The sequence below is a fragment of the Charadrius vociferus genome, unplaced genomic scaffold (assembly GCF_000708025.1).
Source record: "Charadrius vociferus isolate BGI_N301 unplaced genomic scaffold, ASM70802v2 scaffold975, whole genome shotgun sequence".
NCBI lineage: Eukaryota > Metazoa > Chordata > Aves > Charadriiformes > Charadriidae > Charadrius > Charadrius vociferus.
The window spans coordinates 156514-157755 of NW_009648454.1; the positions used below are offsets into that span (position 1 = coordinate 156514).

At 62.8% G+C, this 1242-nt stretch overlaps 1 protein-coding gene across 1 annotated transcript in view; it reads right to left on the minus strand.

Annotated features, from left to right (window-relative positions):
- CPXM1 (carboxypeptidase X (M14 family), member 1) overlaps window positions 1–1242 on the minus strand; it is a 16369-nt gene that overhangs the window by 10376 nt on the left and 4751 nt on the right. Inside the window, exon 2 of the mRNA XM_009885633.1 lies at window positions 556–663. Coding sequence (XP_009883935.1) covers window positions 556–663 — 108 coding nt within the window. The remainder of the gene's footprint in view (window positions 1–555; window positions 664–1242) is intronic.

The window sequence follows — 1242 nt, forward strand, 5'->3', positions numbered from 1 at the left end:
CAAACTCCAGCCCCTGGCACAGGGACGCAGCCAGGTCCGGCAGCCATGGCCACGATCGCAGCCACGACCGCAGCCAGGGCAAACCCCGCTCTGCGTCATGCAAACCCCACTCTGCGTCATGCAAACCCCACTCCCCGTCACGCAGAGGGGCAGGGGGGGACAGCAGAGGGGGGAAGGAGCCCTGCCAGCATCCTCCATCCCCACTGCAGGATGGGTGTCTGTGCACAGTTTGCAGGGGGTGTTCCTGTGCCGTCACACGCAGGGTGCGTGCACAGCACTGGCGGTTGTGAGCAGGCAGGGTGTGCACGTGTGACAGCCTGGGGACCACGCGTGTGTGACAGCATGTGCCTGGTATGGGGGGTGGCCGTGCCGACCCCCCTGCCCCAAGCACGGGGGAAGGGTTGGGGCCATTCCCCACATGTGTGGGTGCGCGTGTCAAGGTGTGCGGGTGCGTGTGGAGGCGTGTGCAAGGCGTAGAGGTGTGTGCTCACACGTGTGTGCCTGTGCAGCCCCGCAGGACCCTCTGCCCTATCCCTTGGCACTCAGCGTACGTACGAGGCTCCCGTGGAGCAGCCGCCTCCTTGGCCGGAGCCTTCGGCTTCTTCTTCACCACCTTCTTCTTCACGACTTTAACGCGCACCAGCTTCTTCCTGGGCGCTGGGGCTGGAGATGGCCAAAAGGACTCCCGTAGTGGCGGGGTCCTCGGGGACACATGCACCCTTTCATCCCATCACCCCCCCCCATACACACACACACACACACAGGGACACCCCGGGGCACCCCCTCACCCTACACAGGCTGCAGCACAGCCCCGGAGGTGTGCACGGCCCCCAGCACATGCACGCACACACACACACATGCGTGTGCACACACATATCTGCACATGTGCACACACACCGCGCAAACACACAAACGCAAATCACACACGCACAGCAACTGCACAAATGCAGACACGCGCAGGCAGAGTGCACACTCGCACACGCTGATGCACAGATGCACACACAAACCACACGCATGTCCATACTTGAACACACACACACACACACACACACGGCCCGTCACACGTGTGTGCACCCACACCCCCCAGTGCACCCACACTTTAAGCCACCCCCCTACACACACACACTTGTGCACAAACATCCCTGCACGCACACGCACACACACACACAGACTTGTGCACACACGGAGCCGTGCACACGGGTGTGCTCACACACACATACACAGCTCACCCCCCTCCCCTCC